The sequence below is a fragment of the Tauraco erythrolophus genome, chromosome 22 (genome assembly GCF_009769465.1).
Source record: "Tauraco erythrolophus isolate bTauEry1 chromosome 22, bTauEry1.pri, whole genome shotgun sequence".
NCBI classification, from domain to species: domain Eukaryota; kingdom Metazoa; phylum Chordata; class Aves; order Musophagiformes; family Musophagidae; genus Tauraco; species Tauraco erythrolophus.
Genome location: NC_141486.1, coordinates 6,997,416 through 7,013,860, shown reverse-complemented (window position 1 = coordinate 7,013,860; position 16,445 = coordinate 6,997,416). Strand labels below are relative to the sequence as shown.

The following is a 16,445-nucleotide window of genomic DNA, read 5'->3' as shown; positions in this document are numbered from 1 at the left end:
AATTTTTAATCAATAATATAGGAAAAGATACTTTTAATTGTTGTTTTTTTTTTCTAATAGTGAATTTCATAGGGCATGTCTCCAACTGGCAGCTGTGGCAAGCTTATGCTATGGATCTGTTTTGTATAATTACCTCCTAATTAAAGCACTAAAACTTTCAGCACCCTCGTAGGAAAAAAAAGTTCAGATACAACATGAAAGAGACTGTAGTAGCCTGACTTCAGCTATATTCAGCACTAAAGGTATAAGAAAAATGGATACAGTTCCTGGACTTCATCTCTCTTTACAGTGAGGCAAACAGCTCATTTAAGCTTCCCTTTCACTCACCTGCTGGAAGAGAAACTACCAGGAAGAGCACATTTAACACTACGAGAGACTAAAAGAACATTCTTATGTGAACACTTTATCAACTCTATTCTACAGATACTTAAAATAAAGCTCAAAGCTGAACAACTATCACCCCCTGGCAGTGTAAAGGTATAACACAGATTGAAAAAGTTGCTTCTCTTTCTACCAACTTTACAGTTAGCTGTATTTGTATTACTTGGCAGAAGGTACCAAACACAAAACAATGAAAAAGTTATAAGACCAGGTTGATATCTATCAGTGATCCATTACCTGTAACGAGAAGCAGCATATAATAAAGTCTCATACTCAGAACCTCTTCAGAGGTTTCTTCTTCCCCCCAAATTATTTCTCTATCAAAGCAAAACTGGCAGCAATCACAGCAAATACATACATCAAACTGTAGCATCATTTGAAAGACTTATATTTCAAGATACTATTTACCAGAATTTTGCATTCTTAAATCCAAAAAATCACGCTCAAGTTCCCACCAACACAGGCACAGAAAGATAGTCCCCATTCCCAGTCACTGTCACAATTTACACAGCAAGGAGTACATATAAAACTCAACCCTTCTGGCTCGCACAAGTGGAGACAACGCTCAGAATTTCACCTCTCAGAACACTGCTCTGCTCTTGACCAAGCAGCATCATGACAGTCAACTGTGCAGTAAATGGAATTTGAAGCTGGGGACCAAATCCACTGCCTCGCTGAAGCGTTATCCTAGCGTCTCTTCCTCACCTCAGCATCACAGGTCTAATATTTAGAATTCATTTTTTTAAGCCTTCAGGTGCTGCTTTTGCCTGGAGATCCTGTTCTACCAAGACGTTCAAGGGGCCTGCTCATCATTCAGCACAGCAACACCTACCCAAGAGAGTTAAGAGAAGATGCGGTGTTTGCTGATCACTCCAGTCAAATACTGCCAACCCCAGGATCAGAGCTGAGCCCTGTAGGAAAAGCCTTTCCTTTCAGAAATTTGAGTTTTGCTGAGATTAATGTTCTGGAAAGGCACAAGATAACACTAGCGTGCAAACTTTGAAATGCATTGACAAAGTCTTTCCCATCAACTGTCCCATCAGCTGGCTTTTCTCTCAGTTGGATATTCCCAAAAAGCAGTGACTATAGACTCATTTTGCAGTTGAGAAAAAGTACCATGGAAGAGGCAAACCTTGCCTTTATACTTTCTCGATTTCAAGCTTGCAAGCAACCTAAGAGACTGACTAATCTGCATCAAGATCAAATCTGTAAAATCCCATCAAGGGCTACTCTGCTGCCCAGGGTAACCACACCAGCGTGAACTCCAGTTTGTAAAACACCCTTAGTGGAGAAAGCCACAAAACAAAGAAAGAAGTCCAAAACTTGCCCATGGATTATTTTTCCCCCCCTCAATGCACTCCTCAGTTGTCAACTCATGACAAAATTTAGAGCCTTTCCGCATTATTCTTGCGGAGCGTTTGACCACCAGCAGAGCTGATTTCTGGCCAGTTGCCTCCTTGCTTTTCAGAAGCCTCTCGAAGCAGTGCTTTGAGTGCCTCGGAGAGTGCAATGATGGAGAAATGGAATTACTTCCCTGAAAGTTATTTTGCCTTACACTTCTAGTATCCAACAATATTCACTAACCCTTTCGGGTAAGATTCAATATCACTGCAGCAATTAAAACCCTCAGTGCTCTGAAAATCACTGCTAAGTGTCTGCTGAATGAGCCTCAGTAGAACTTCACAGGTAGTGGTCCCACAGAAGCAGGGTCATGAAACAGCTTTACAAAAACACAAATGTAACAGGAGAGTCATGCTACTACCAACCCTGCTTCTTTTTTTGTATATAATTTTTTATCATTTTAATATACAAGAACTTCAAACGAGTACCTTTAAGAGCTCCACTATCTCTAGGGGTTTGCTTTAAGCAACTCGCTCTAGAATTTCTCCTTAAGCATTTCTTAGATATGAAAAGCAAGAAACTTCATTTTCTTGGGACAAACTAGTTCCCACAGTGTGACAGAGAAACCAGATACAGCCTTTGGCATTTAGAAGAAACTGTGTAACGAAAGTCCTGAAAGACAAATACGCAAAAACTTAAGCCCTGAAAATACATCAATCTATTTTTATGAACTACAACCTATGGAACCATACCTGAAGAGGACTGAAAACATTAAATACCATTCTATCCATTAACTATAAAGTATGGCAGACTATATATTTCAAAGACAAATCATCAGTTAAAAAAATAGAGGAAAATGAAGAACTTTCTAAAATGAACTTTGTTCCTTCTGTATTTTTCCAGATGCTTTAAGATAGCATTTTTCAGAATAGGAGCAGCCCAAACTCAAAACAGAGCTGAACAACAAATGGTGCTACAGCCTTCTACTGTCTGTACTTTGAAGAACCATTTCATACGCTCAAAGGAAGAAACTTTTCCTCATGTAGATAAGCGAGGCTGATCTTTTGCAGTTCTCTTAACAGATGTCCTGGCCTTGATGTCCCCTTTCAAGTTTATTCTTTTCTAAATCAAGACACTGAGGACTCTTGTGGACATATGGTGTATGGACATTACAGACGCTATTTTTCTTTGCAAACGTGCTAGGATCTTCTGACCTCAGGTCATGCTGGCAAGAAGTTACCATCTGCCTATTCCTGTTAGATGATCAAAAAGGAGCATTTCTGGCTCTTCTGCTACATCAAACCACCAAAGGTAGTTACAATACTGTACTGCTGCTAGCAGCCAGCGCTCTGGCTGTATCTCATCTGACCTTGAAACTCTCTCCAAAGTAGTAAAAGCAGCAACCAAAGCAGGGGTGGAGAGGCGGGAATGTCACAGGACTGAAAGCACAGCTTAGAAAAATCCAGCAGCGGGTTTATCATCAGAGGGCCAAGTTAGCCCTTACATTCTCTACCTGTCCCTTATGTAGCTTCAATTTCCAAATAACCTCAGTGCACAAACTTTGGGGGGGGAAATCAGAAGAAATAACATTGATGTAACTCAATACAGTAAGTATTTCAACGCAGTAGTACCTACACAGCATCTCTGCCTGTGTCTTTGCTGAACACTGCACAGGATTTCTTGGGCCCTTCTAGAAACACAAGCTGAGAGAAAGTTTGAAAGCAAAACCCAGCATAAATCAAAATTGAATCAAAACTTTTACTAACTAGCAGATAGTGTTCTCAGACACAGCAAATATTTCAGTTATATGAAGATTACAGATGCAGTTTTGTTTTGTTCATAAACTTTCTCAGAAGGACAAAACTGCTGAAGAACCTTTGTCAAAATCCCATTCTCCAGACGAAGATAGTGGCCAGCAGTGTGTCTTCTCAAAGAATACAAAAAGCATTACGCAAAAACAAGGATTACTCCAAAAAGTTCCAGTGGAACAACGCCTTTCTGCCTCTCACTTTTGTAGAGGTGCCTTCAGTTCACAATTTCTTTCTTTTTTTTTTTTTTTCTTGGGGAAAAAACAAAAAAAGCAACATTCTAAACAGTCACTAAATCTACCTCTGAGTCCTGAGTTTTTCACCCAGCTTCTTTCTTGATTCTGTCCCCTCTAAATTTGTGGAAGATCAGCAAGTGACAGGGTTGCTCTGCCCCTAACTTGGCCACTTTTAGCCTTTAGCATTTAAATCCATCCCACCACGAGATCAAGGCTTAACCAACTATGAGAAACCACTAACCAAAAGCACTGTAAGTGCATGAACCGAATTAACAAGAAACTGTTTTATTCCAATCAGTTGTCCCAACAGCAGTATCCACAAACTTTCCAAAAGAAGTTTGGGGTTTCTTCCCCCCTCCAAAATAACAGTCTCTTTCATAAATTAAAGAATGTTTGTCACTAACCATAGCATCACCATCAGGTGTTCTTGGTCTATACCTATGAAACAGACAACTCAAAAAGGATGACACACTTTCCCAGACTTTAAACTGAACATATCTAAGGCAGAAATGAGAAACTTATACAACGTTAAAAAGTTACTTCCTGGTATTTTACATTTAGCTGTATATTAACCTCTGCCCAGGTTTCAAGCAATCTGACCCAAGTTAAGGATCTTCTTAATAAAAAAATCACAGAATATTGACCTTAAAAGAAGCAAGGGAGAGAAAACAAGACTTCCATAAAGTACAGTACCTCTGTATCTGCACCATGCCCTTGGATAAATCCATATTGCATCTACCTTGGCAAATGAAAATTAGACCACAAGAAATGCCAATAGAAACCTCTTACCATGTTCGACAAAGACGTTACAATGTGGGCCCCCATGCCTTGATGACTCCTTCTTCCCTGCTCCTTTGATAAAGTGCAGGGCAGGCAGACTTGGCCTCCTTTGGTCCCCAAGAACTTTTCCAGGCTGCTGCCCCATAAAGTAACTATGGGCAGCCTTTCCCAGAACAAGAAGTTTTTGAAGAAGTCTGTGATCCCTGATCTTCCAAGTTGGGAAGGAGCTTTGAAGAAGAACGTATTTTCGGTGGGCGCGTCGGTTGCACTCGCTGTGCGATAAAGTCACTTGAGGCGAGGAATTAAGACAAGCGCAGGTTCCTCCAATGCTTCTGAAGGCAGCAACAAGGCTCCTTAGGTGACTCTATGCAAAAAAACGAGTAAAAGTTCCAACTGCTCAGTAATGACTAAGCGTCAACCAAAGTTTCAGGTTGCCATACGTAGTGTGTCTTCCACCGGGTAAAGGAGAATTAGTTCATCTCACAAGCAAGAAACCACACGTAGGCTCACCCAGGGCAGGAAACAGCCATTCCCACTGCAACCAGTGTCAAGGTTTCTTTTTTTTTTTTTCTCCTCCTTTTCTTTTGCATAGCATTGAGTTAGCAAAGGCCAAGGAGCCACGTATTTGGCTTCAAGTATCGCTGAAGTCTAGCAGGATCAGGTACACCGAAACCATGCCAGCTCGCACGGCAAAGCGGAGGCTCCACACGCTCCTGGGGGCGAGGGAACGGGACGGGGCGCTCCTGCGGTCCGGCCTCACCACGCCTCGCCTTCTTCCATCGCAAGCCTCGGGCCGCCCGCACCGCCGCTACCTCTCCCGCACCCCGGCGGAGCCGAAGCGGGCCGGCGGGGCCCGGGGGGCCATGGCGGCGTCGAAGCAACGCTGGAGCCGCCGGGCCGGCGCAGGTGGCCGCCCTCCCGGCCTGCTGCCCGCCTCAGGCGGAGCCGGGCGCCGGGGTGCGAGGCCGGGGACGCGCTCCGGGAGGCCGGTTCCTGCACAGCAGCCAGAAGAGGCCAAGCGGGGGTGAGCGGGCCGGCTGCATCCCCGCGGGGGAGGCCCGGGGGGGGGCAGCGGGAGCGGCGCCGAGCCCGGCCCGGCCGCGGCGGGACACGCAGAGGGGGCCGGGCGGGGGGCGGCCGGACGCCCGAAGAGGACCTCGCCAGGCCTGGCGGGAGGAGGGGGACGAAGGGCCGCAGGGCGGGGGTGCCCCGGGGCTGCCGCCGGGGGCACCCGCGGTGCGGAGCGGGACTGGCGGGGGGCGGCTGCCGGCGGCGAGGGAGATCCCGGAACCCCCGGCGCGGCGCGGCGCAGCCCCGTCCCCGGCCGGCGGGGCGGGCGGTCACATCCCCTTCCGGCCCCTCCTCCTCCGCCCCCGCCTCCCGCCCGGCTCGGCCGCTGCCCGCGCCCGGCCCCGCCATGACGGGAACCTGCCGGGGGGAGAAGGGGCGGCTCGGGGGAAGTGGGGCGATGTGGGGCAGCCGGGGCCCTGGGGCCCGTGAGGGCGTTCCGAGGGGGAAGCCCCTGAGGAGATGGGGGGAACCGCTGAGGAGAATGAGGGACAGAGCGGGGGCTGGGGGGGCCGTGAGGAGAATGGAGGTGAAGGAGAGGGCGAGGGGAGCCGTGAGGAGCATCGAGGGGGAAGCGGTGAGGGGAATGGGGGAGGATGAGGGAACAGGGGAATGGGGGACACGAAGGTGTCTCCGGGGTGAAGCTGTGAGGGAAACTGGAGTGCCATGAAGGGGTCTGAGGGGAAGATGAGGTGGATGGAGAAGGCACAAAGGGGAAGATGAGGGAAATTGAAGGGGAGCCGTGAGGGGAGGGAGATGAAGGGGAAGACAGTGAAAACGACAGGTGGGAGAGGGGTTTGCCAGTGTAACATCACCAAGGACCCAGAAAGCTCATGTCAGATCCCTTACCCCTTGGCAAGGGCCACCCAATTTGTCACCCTTAGATCTGAGCAGAGCTCCTTGGCCCTCTGCCAGCTGGAGACCCCTTGTGCACACAGCTCTTGAGGGTCCCGGCCAGCTCCAGACCCTGGATTTCTTGCAGAGACAGACAGGGAAGAAGAGATCCTTACTGGGTCAGCTGTGTGCACTGCCATCAGCTTTTCCGCAACCAGGGATCAGTTTCACAAAGGATTTCCCTTCCTTATTACCGCTGTCAGAGCACATGCAGACCTTGATACCAAAACAGCCATAGAGGCAATGAACGTGACAATAGAACAAATATTTTATTGATCTACTTTTGTGCACCGTTTGGTACAAGGATGAAGTTAAACCCCCAACTTCTTCAGCCTGCAGTGTGGTGCCCTTAGATGTGCAGCACAAGCGTTCCCAGAGCTAAAGAGCACAGACGGTGACGCTAAAGATATTTAGTGTCTCATACGTTCTCCAGTTCACCTTGGGAATAGGGAAGGGTTGAGGCAGCAGCTTGAGGTCAGGGTGTTTTGGTCAAAGGTCTGTGGTTGCTCCCACTCGACAGCAGGAGAACACACAAATGCAATTTTGTGCAGTAGCCTCCTGCTCAGGGTAACCATCTGGACACAGTGTGGCTTGTTTATAGCGACTCCTCCCTTGTGACAAATCCAAACACACTCCATGACTCCTACGCCATATTCAAGGTCACTGGCAGATGTGTATTTTTAATCTTCCAACAACAGGATCCGAAACGTAGTACTTCACGCAGCCCTGCGGGATCCTCCACCTCTGCCGTGCCCGTCTGCTCCAACATCACTAATTCTTAGCCAGAAGACTGATCCCAAACCATTCCATTTCTCCATCAGTGACTCAAACTGCAGGTACCGAGGCTGTTTGTGCTACACACATGCAGGAGAGTGAAATTCTGGTACATTATGCTGAGACAAATCCAGAGTCACATCTCAGTAGAATTCCTCTAGGATTATCTCAATAATGGAGATCAGCTTCTCACAGGGGTGACCCAACCCCCTGCTCAGCTCCCATGGATTGAAGGAAACTGAGGAAACAAAGCTGTCTGTCAACACAGGCCGAGCAGCCTGAGAGAAATTTGTTACAAAACCCGATACCAACCATCTTTTACTGACGAAGTTATTCCCTTCTGGGTCTGACTGGAGCATCCTGGATAATCTCTCCTACCATGGCAGGGCTGAAGCAGACCAAATTCCAGAAGACAACCACAGGTCCGTGATACTCGGAAGACCTTGAACTAAATACTCAAAGGTAATTGCAAGTAAGCAGGACCTGCGCTCTGGACGATATAGGCTGTATCATGCTTTGCAATGACAAGCAGCAAAGCAGAGCAGGTGCTTTGCCAGCAGTCCCCGACCTCTTTCCACTCAGCAGTTGCTCCAAAAGCATTTCTCCTCTCCCAAAGCAGTGCTGTAGTTAATCTGGGGCTATACACGGGCAGATGGGCCAGCTGCTCACTCCCAAATATCATAGCAGCATATCTGTCCTCTTTTCCTTCCTGAAGGGTATTATTTTTTCTATCCCCTACCCCGCTGCCAGTTTCTGTGAATGATTGCCTTGTGTTAACAAACTTGAAGTTGTCCAGTGGGTTCAGAAATTATGAAAAGACAGAGATAGAAAGATTAGGTGAATGCAGAACAAATTAAAAATCTACAGATTGTTTCTTTCAATCAAGCCTTGCATGTGGCCAGTGTACATGCCATATATTTCATAAAAGAAATTTCAATTCTTTTTCTGTTTGCCTTCAATGAAGTGTGGGTTGTTACACCCAACAGTTGCAGTGATGTTTCCTCCATAACAATATCATAAATCTTCAACCTCTTTACCAAATAATAAACTCTAGCATATTAATTAGCAGTTCTCAGGAACCTGAGACAACCATTTCAAGACTGCCTATAATATCTGTGGGTTTTCAGTATCTTCTAGGATCTGCTCAAAGCTTTGTGTTTATACCATTCACCTCAACTGAACAGCAAAACTGCACGTGGATGATACAGAAGCAACATAACAAGCAGCAGTAATTGGATTAACAACCCATTAGCACAAATTTAAAATCCCAGTGGTTATTACTGGGAGTAAAGGGAGGAGCTGCCATTCTTCATATTAGTACATGAATCAAACACTGCCACCAAGAAACAGGAAAATTATTTCTACAGATGAGCGATTTTGTGTTCTCGTTTCTGCAGGCAGCACTTACCAGCAAGGGAACTATTTAGTAGCTCCACTTTCAAGCACATCTGTGCCGTGAATTAACCCTGGAGTAAGCAGCACAGGCAGGTGCTACAGCTGGTTTACAAACAGGTTCCACGCTGTCAGACACTGGTGACCAAAGAAAACAGATTGGTCTAAGCTGTTTTAACGCCTGCATGGACATTTTAGTTCCCCCTGAAAAAATGAACGCTTATTAGTCTTCCTCCCCACTCTGCTTTTGACTGGTTTTGTTCTTAAACCAGAGTAGCCATAGTTTCTTCCTTTTCACCCTTCCTGCTTCAAAGTTACCTAGCAAATTCCCACAGACTATTTCAAGAATTCAAGAGAACAAATCCCACAGACTATTTCAAGAATCCAAGAGGACACTGCTTTTGCTGGAGTCCTTTACATTTCCAGCACTTCTCATTTCAAAGGCATTTTTTATACAGCCTGCCCATACTCCCGTGCAGACCTGCCCTCAGGGTAGGGTCCTCAGCTCGCCCACCTACCCGAGATGCCAGAGCCTCCCCCCACACCCCCTCTGACTCCTCACTCATCTCTGCTGGGCGCAGGGGAAAAGTAATTTGCCATATCGTCACGACTGTCATGGCTGAACAGTGATACTTGAAGCCTCTCCATATGGGAACCGCAAGCCCCAGCAGCACATCCAGTTGCTTTTGAGATGGATGAGCACTGGTGGCCCTCAACATTTGTCAAGACAGTGAAAAGTCATAGGGATTCAGCCAAATCAACAGCAAATGGCAGCTGGCCTGGTACCTTTTTAGACACCTTTGAAACTGCTCAGGACGTTGCTCCCTCCCCATGTAAGTTTGTCATTCTCATCTCTTGTTACCTGCTGGCTTGGAAAGCTGTGCTTGGTGGGGTTGCAGGACCTGCCAGCAATCCCCTCGCTGAAGCCTTATTACAGAATTTCGGTCTGGGCTTGGCAAAGCACTGGATGAATTCACAAAGAACAGCCATGACTCCTGGTGGCCAGGGAGGAAAATACCGAGACCTTCAGTTGCCTCCACATACCAGAATAAAACCCATAACCAAACCTTACCAGCTGGTGCTCCTGTTCTCAGGCTTAAAAACAAAAGTGCCAGGTATTCGGGAGCACGGGATGACTCACACACCCTCCCCCTTCAAGGGATTTAATACATCCCCAAGGCCGAAATATCAGGAACTCTGCAGCGAGCAGAAGGAATCGAAGCTCAAGAGCTAAAGCAGTCCAGGTCTTGGGCTCATTCTTTTTCATGTTATATGCTCATTTATTGAGCAGAAAGAACCGAAAAAGGTTCACAATGGGGAGAGAGGGCTAGCATAAGACGCCTGCAAATAGACCACAGTTTTAAAGATTGCTATGTAGAGAGACAAAAAGAATAAGGTGGGGGGGGGGAAGGAAAAAATATGTAACAACTCAGCTGTGCAGCCCACACAGCCTGCTGCAGAGACAGCAGCACCGTTTTCCTGAGATCTGTGTCTGGCACTGTCTCACCTTGCAGGTCTGATAGCTCATGCTTGGATCACGAGCATGATCCAACTCTAAATTAACCACCTCCACAGCACATTTCCTCAGCATGTTTCCACCAGCACTTTCAAGAGCCTCAAAATCTCCCCAACCCCTTTCTGATCTGTTCGATGCCTGCAGAGAGGTTGCTTGAGGACAGAGAAGCATTCTGCCTTCGTGCACCAGTTCAGCAGAAGTATTTCCAGGTATCAGATCTCTTTAGGAAGCAGTGAAGTACAGCCTCTTCACCCCTTTGCCCTTTAACTGACAGAGAGTTTAAATTTAAGTGGCAGAGACACGGAGAGATCTACTGGATTAACTACAGACCTCTCCATCAGCCTTCAAAAATGCTTTAAAAACAGGGAACATCAGATACTTTATCTCATTGCTGGTGTATCCCCAATCTGCTTATACCTAGAAGCCTCACAGCATAAATCCCTGAATCTCCCTATATGGTAATAAGATAAACAGCTGCTAAACTACAGCAATGGGGTAGAGGAAAAAAGAGGTACTTTCTAATTAAAAGATGCAGAGGCTGCTAAAGCTTTTAGCCTTTTGCGCTGTTCCTGTCCACGCAGATTTAGATAATGCTGCCACCAGCCCCATGCACAGACCTCAAAGTGTCACCATCGACCTTCAGTTTTCAAATTTTCCAAATCATCTTGAGGATGTGACTGGTGCAGCACTTACTACGGAATCCTTAAAAAACTCGAAAAATAACAACTCCCAGGTCTTGTGTGGAGCATTCCACTGATATTCCCGAGAAGTTAATTATTATTTTACAGAGGCAGCATGGGCAGAAGTTTCAGCTGTGCAGCAGCAGAACGGATTACCCATGTCCTTGCTTGTCCTTAGCCACTGAGCTCCATAATGCTCAAGTATTTAGGTAGCAGCACGGGTGGCAGACATCCAGCCTTTGCTATTTGGCAGGGCAATGAGGCAGAGCTGCTGGAGAATGTAAATCCCACAAACATGATCCAAAGCTGCCACCTAGTGCTCCCTCCGGACTGCAGGCAGAGCAGTTGGAACGAGATGAGAAGAAGCGATGTGTTATTTCTAGTTCCTAGGAAAAGACTGAGCAAACAATTTTTCCTTTTGCCTGGGGCAAGCATGAGAACTTGCAACGCTAGAATTAGATTCAGGGACAATTAGGGCAGACATTTTGCTTTTTCATCCTTTTTAAGAATTACAGCACTGTGGTGCAAGCAGCTCTAACACAATACAACTAGAATATATACACACAACACATATATGATACAAACAGCTCTAATATAGCACCAGAGGTCTGAGAGGATGTTCTAAGGAAGGCATCACATCCATTCTGCACAGAGAAGGCAAGCGACTGACTGCCAACAACTGGCCCACCATGCCAACATCTAACCGCTGACCCAAGGATCTTCACCAGCATCACACTGGGCTGCCCATCATCGCCAGACACAGCTGCTGCACGACTCACCTCTCCACAGGATCCTGCAGAGAAGCGATGTTGAGAGTGCCACTGTGAACAATGCCAGGCAACCTACTTACGGAGGAACTCCGCACAGAAGATATGCTGAAGAGGAAGGTCAAGTCCTGCTTGAACGGGATGAGGAACAACAGCTGAAGAGGAGATAACAGGACACTGCAACTGTTCTGAGTGTCCTGGCACAAAGAAACTTGAGCCAATCATAGCTCTCAAGCTAGACCCGATTAATTCTGGAGAAAGACCAACTAATGCACACACTCCTGAATGACTGATCTGTTTCAAAAAATTTATTGAAATGTAAAATATTTAATAGAAAACAATACTGGAACCTCCTCAGAGGAAGAGCTCACCACATCAAGCATAAAAAAAAAAAGAGACCAGCAGGATGCAGATAGACTGAGAAGACACTGCTCACCCATGGCTCCTGGCTCATGTGGACAGCCACGTCACCCCACATCCAATCTCATACCCTTGAGACACAGAAGCCATGAACAGCCAGACTCAAAACGCGGTTAGCAAGTGGGGTGGATACCCCTGTCCTCTAAAGAATTGTACCTGTGATTTGCAGTCTTAAAGAGAAAAACAAGAGCTCTCAGTCAGAGAACAGACTGGCAGATCTCTGTCACAGTAAAGGAACATCAAAACCATTTAGGAAGCCTTTAAGGAGAGAGAAGTATCACAAAACACATCCCTTCCTCTCTATCATTCTGCACAAAGTTCAGGGGCAACAGGCACAGCAACAAGTGCTATGAGATATGTTCCAGTTGCATTTCCATCTTCATAAAGGTCAGATAGCAGTTTTTCAGGCTGCTGCACTAAAAGGCTATTGTACTTAAGTACTATTTAGTACTATTGAACAAAAAGAGCTCAGGAGGTATCCTACGAGTTAAAATGAGGAATTTGGGTGGTTTCTGAAGTGTGGAATGAATGTTGGGGACTAGAACACTGAAAAAAAAAAAAGTACTCAGAATAAAAAGCTGCCATGCTGGGACTTCAAATGACTGCTTCTGGCCATCGGCCCTATCCCTCCAGATCCAGCAATCTCTGTCGGGTTTCCAGAACGATCTCCTCCATCACCTCTGGTTTGAGAATGTCCTTGATCTGGAGTGGAAAAAAGAGTAACATTGGCACCAAAAATCAACTACTACTATTGCACACTCCGTGGAGACGAGGGGCCCTGGCACACAGCAATGAGCAGCAAGTTTGTTGAGAGGGTTGTAGTCAAATAAGGCTATCATGGCAGAGGGTCCAAGGCAAAGTCAGCTTTGCCAGAATTAGCAATTTTTACACAGACCATAAGAAATCAAACGAGACGCTACCGACAACTCCTCATCTCTCCTGAAGAGACACACATCAGTATTTGGGAAGAGGAGAGATGACTTAAACAGAGGTATAGTTCTGAAGAACATCCCATCTAGCTAAGTGGGCTCTGGAAAGCCAAAAGGAAGCCCCACCACCTAACTTACTGACTTCAGCAGCAACTGATTCAGCCTTTCCATTCCCTCCCCAGCATGCGGAATAAATTAAACACCACTGGTTTCTGTACCTGATGAGGAAGGGATGCTTCATAGCAATACAGGATGCTGGTGTCAAAGAGCATCAATTTCTGAGTAACCAGAGCCACAATGCAGTTTCGGAGCCGTGATATGATCTCCCGGTCAGACAAGGAAACTGGCTGAGGAAGGACAGAGGAAAAGAGATGAACACAGAGGGAAATAATGTGAGCCTACTGTAAAAACGCTTCACCATGAACCTAAGAGCAAATCTTGAAAGTCTCAGGTTATTCATGTGCCTCCGACTATGTTAGAGTAAGAAAACATCGTTGGTAGGACCTTCCCTGAACCCTCACCTCCAAGTTGGTGGTGAAGCCCCCTGCCTCTTCATCTTTCTGCTCTGGAGTTGGGTAGATCCAGATGAAACCGTTGTTGCCAAGGATCACGGATGCACCACAAGGCAAGTCGTGGAAGTGAGTCTTCTGGCGTTTCACAAGGGAGGGCGAGACCTGAACAAGCACACCCTGGCCAAGCTGAAGAGGAAACCAGGAGACTCAGCATAAGAGACATGAGCCACCATAGATAACATGAAGTCACTGACATGCACTCCACTCCTGGTCTAGGAACCAGTCAATTTTAACACCTTTTCCTGTGAAACAGTGACTCTAAAACCTGCCTGCCTCTGGGAGTGCTGGGAGGATTAGCTAATGCCTGTGCAGTCCTTTGAAGATGAAGAATACTCTAAGTGCTCAGCACGCATGTTAAAAGTACCTTGATCGTAGCTACACATCAACCATCCCTGCAGAAAAATAAGGACCGAGAGGCCAAATTTAGCAGAACACTCTCCCTCTTAATCCAATCACTGTCCTTCACCCTTTGTGCAACAAGCACACTTCGCTTTCATCTTTTCCGTGCTAATTCCCTCGGTCTGGTAATCCCGAACTGCAGCCCACGCTCCAGTAGCCCCTTGGCTTACTTCAGTGCACAAAACCAGAGGTAAATGCCAACTGCGTAAAGCCTAAAACAGAGCCCTGGAGAGAGAAACAAGTCACAGGGGCAGTGGCCTGCAGAAGTGGAGTGATGAAGTTGGAGTCAGAAGATTTTTCTCCCCGAGGTTAAATTCCCAGGCAGCTAGTGGGGGAAAAAGGACTCACAGGCTGTAATTGGGGGCAGGGAGGGCAGCAGCTCAAAGGGCAGCTCAAGGGCACTCCCTCCGCTTTCAGGAAACTCCGCTCGGTGCTCCTTACATACAAGCTAAGACTCTTCCCAACCTGCAGGAACGGGCTATAACAACATCCTGCTCTATTCCAGAGCTTTTTTTTCTTAAAAAACCCTCCAAGCGGCCTTATACAAGTCAACTGGAGCAGAATTACACCAAGACCAAGTGCTTTTGGACAACTTACCTTCCCATATTTCAGACTCCGGGTGTGCAGCGATACAGCCCCATCAGAAAATATAGACTGGACCTCTGCCTGTCAGTGCCACTTAAGGAAACAAGGTCTGTAATGCTGCCCAGGGCCAACTGCCGCTGGCCGCCCCCCGGCTGAGAGCTCGCACTACCAGCCAGGCTGGCCGAGGCTGGCTGTTCTCCTCGTGCCCCTTGGCTCCTCTGTCTGAGCACGAGCAGAAGGATACGCTTATGAGGTCCCCTTCCTGCAGATAGTCCCTCATAGCAAGCTCATCTTGTGCTGATCTCCTTCTCTGAAACGCAGGAGGCAAGAAAAGTTACACATCGCTCAGAACGAGAAAACATCAGTTAATACCTACGCCGTGGTGGGACCTTGGGATGCCGTGCAAAACACAATCCAGTCACCAAAGGAAAACCAGACTGACTGGCCTGCCTTTGGATTTCTGATGTGTTTGTTTCCAAATAACACTGAGAGTTAAAGATATTGGAGCACTACAGACCCACCCTCAAAACCCAACGCTACCCTTGTGCTAACTGTGGGATGAGCTCCAGAGCTTCCCAGTGCCTCGGCTTCTGCCACGGAAGCAGAAGACGACAGGGCTCTGACACTGCTCTGCGTGAACTACACTCACCAGTTCCCCACCAGGTAAATTTATAGATGACAACAACAAGACTGAATCTAGCCTGGAATTCGTTTCCACTTTCCATCGCTTCTGCTGAACCTGGAGAAAAAAAAATGATCTGTTGATATATGCTCAAAAATCGAACAGAAGCTCTTCAGCAGAGCAGGAGGCCCCGCTGCCAGCCGAGCCCACAGGAGACAGCTCGGCTTGCTGCTTCCAGCCTCATCCCGGTTAAAACCCACGCAGGACTAACGCACTTTAGGGAACGTCAGGAGCGCTCCGGATCAGAGCCGGACACGCCAGTAGGCCACTCTCCTCCGCGCTGCATCAGGAAAAGCCGAGCCTTACCTCCGTAATCCTGCCGACCACGATATCGCCGACTTCGCCGTTGTACCTGGGAGCGGGACAAGAGGGAGCGGGACAAGAGGGAGCGGGACAAGAGGGAGCGGGACAAGAGGGAGCGGCCCGTCACACTCCCCGTCCCGCCCGGCGCGGGGCCCGGCCAGCAGCCGCCACCCCCGCCCGGCGCTCCAGGCGCGCTGCGCGCTCACCTGGTCTTCAGCGCCCGGACGCACACCAGCTTGTTCACCCTCTCCACGGCGCCCGCCACCGAGGCGATGAGCTTCTCCTCCTCCACGTAGGTGCCGTGGCCTCTGCGGAGCGAGCGGCCGCCTGAGCGGAGCCCGAGCCCGCCCGGCCCCCGCCGCCGCCTCCCCCCCGCCGCCGCCCCACCTCATGTAGCCCGTGTCCGTGGTGATCGTGTCCCCGGGCGCCACCAGGTGCTTCTCGCCGCCCCGCGGCGCGCTCGGCCCCACCGCCTTGCGGGCCACCGGGAGCCGCATGCTGATCGCGGCCATCTTGAGTGCGGGCGACGCCGCGCCGCTGACCCCATCCGTACGCGCCTTCCGCCCGCCTAGTTGACTGCTGGCGAGAAGGCGTCTGAGGCGCAGGCGCCGCCATCTTGAGTGAGGGCGGCGGTCATGTGCCTGGGCCGCCATTTTTGTTCCTGGCAGGAAAGGGAGTCGTGGGCTTCGCTGCGTTGGGAACCAAAGAGAGAGGGGGGCCATGCTTAGTGAGGGCAGAGTGTCTCCGCCCCCTGGGGCGGGCTGCGGGGCTGGCAGCTCCCCGGGAACGTTCCCCGCCGCACCGGGGGGGTTCCGGGCCCCCACGAGCCTCCCGGCGACCCCAGCCTGGGGCTCGCAGCGCCCCGGCACCTCTAGCCCACCGCGGATGAAACACGACCATTATTTCACGGAAGACATC

The 16,445-nt window shown here is 48.5% G+C and overlaps 2 protein-coding genes across 4 annotated transcripts in view; both read right to left on the bottom strand.

Annotated features, from left to right (window-relative positions):
- Positions 1-4,952, bottom strand: part of ABL1 (ABL proto-oncogene 1, non-receptor tyrosine kinase) — a 78,895-nt gene extending 73,943 nt beyond the window's left edge. The window contains exon 1 of the mRNA XM_086624923.1: positions 4,556-4,952. Coding sequence (XP_086481049.1) covers positions 4,556-4,691 — 136 coding nt within the window. The 5' untranslated portion in view covers positions 4,692-4,952. The remainder of the gene's footprint in view (positions 1-4,555) is intronic.
- A 5,173-nt stretch (positions 4,953-10,125) lies between these two features.
- On the bottom strand, positions 10,126-16,054 carry EXOSC2 (exosome component 2). 3 transcript variants are annotated; one of them, XM_086625085.1, is made up of 9 exons: positions 15,915-16,054; positions 15,734-15,835; positions 15,531-15,576; positions 15,192-15,281; positions 14,787-14,852; positions 14,555-14,623; positions 13,508-13,684; positions 13,205-13,333; positions 10,126-12,759 (listed from the first exon to the last, which is right to left on the bottom strand). In XM_086625085.1, exons 1-9 carry the CDS (start codon positions 16,037-16,039, stop codon positions 12,679-12,681), a joined length of 885 nt encoding a protein of 294 aa, XP_086481211.1. In that variant the 5' UTR covers positions 16,040-16,054; the 3' UTR covers positions 10,126-12,678. The 3 variants fall into 3 exon arrangements, with proteins under 3 accessions (XP_086481211.1, XP_086481212.1, XP_086481213.1); XM_086625086.1 differs by lacking the exon at positions 14,555-14,623 and having other exon boundaries at positions 13,508-13,675; positions 15,915-16,027; XM_086625087.1 differs by lacking the exon at positions 15,192-15,281 and having other exon boundaries at positions 15,915-16,027.
- Between the last annotated feature and the right edge of the window lie 391 nt (positions 16,055-16,445).